The sequence below is a fragment of the Penaeus monodon genome, chromosome 21 (assembly GCF_015228065.2).
Source record: "Penaeus monodon isolate SGIC_2016 chromosome 21, NSTDA_Pmon_1, whole genome shotgun sequence".
Classification (NCBI taxonomy): domain Eukaryota; kingdom Metazoa; phylum Arthropoda; class Malacostraca; order Decapoda; family Penaeidae; genus Penaeus; species Penaeus monodon.
In genome coordinates, this window is record NC_051406.1 from 22,843,216 (window position 1) to 22,843,746 (window position 531).

The 531-nt window shown below is 40.7% G+C and overlaps 1 protein-coding gene across 1 annotated transcript in view; it reads left to right on the forward strand.

Moving 5' to 3' along the window:
• LOC119586612 overlaps positions 1 to 531 on the forward strand; it is a 51,882-nt gene that overhangs the window by 48,530 nt on the left and 2,821 nt on the right. Inside the window, exon 27 of the mRNA XM_037935361.1 lies at positions 271 to 450. Coding sequence (XP_037791289.1) covers positions 271 to 450 — 180 coding nt within the window. The remainder of the gene's footprint in view (positions 1 to 270; positions 451 to 531) is intronic.

The window sequence follows — 531 nt, forward strand, 5'->3', positions numbered from 1 at the left end:
ATAGTCGATAACTAACTGTATAATGAGTCAGTTATCGACATGATTTTCGATTTAATGTGATAAGGTAATACAATTTATTTCCGCGTTTTTGTGTTGGACTTATTATCAACAATATGGATGCAAAAGAAGGAGAAGAAAATAATGAAAATGGGGAAGTAATTATGTAAATATATATTACTAAAGATCACCACTAAAGAACGGTATATCTCACGCCATATCATACGTTCTAATAATCACTCTTCCTTTTGCCCTGATATATTGCCTTCATAGCATCCGTCCTGCCCGAGAATGCCACCCTACTGGTCGACGGCCCTCCTTACACCGTGGGCGACACTGGATCACTGGTGTGTGACGGGGACTTGGTGTCTGCGAGCGGAGAGGCAAACACCACGGTGACCTATACACAGGGAGGATGGATCATGGAGGATGTTGAGTTCGACTGTTTTAAAAGTCAGTCTTTTTTTTATTTACGTTCTGTCTGCTGTTTTGTATAACAGAGTTGCAATGCTGTCTCTATTTCTCAACCTCTGC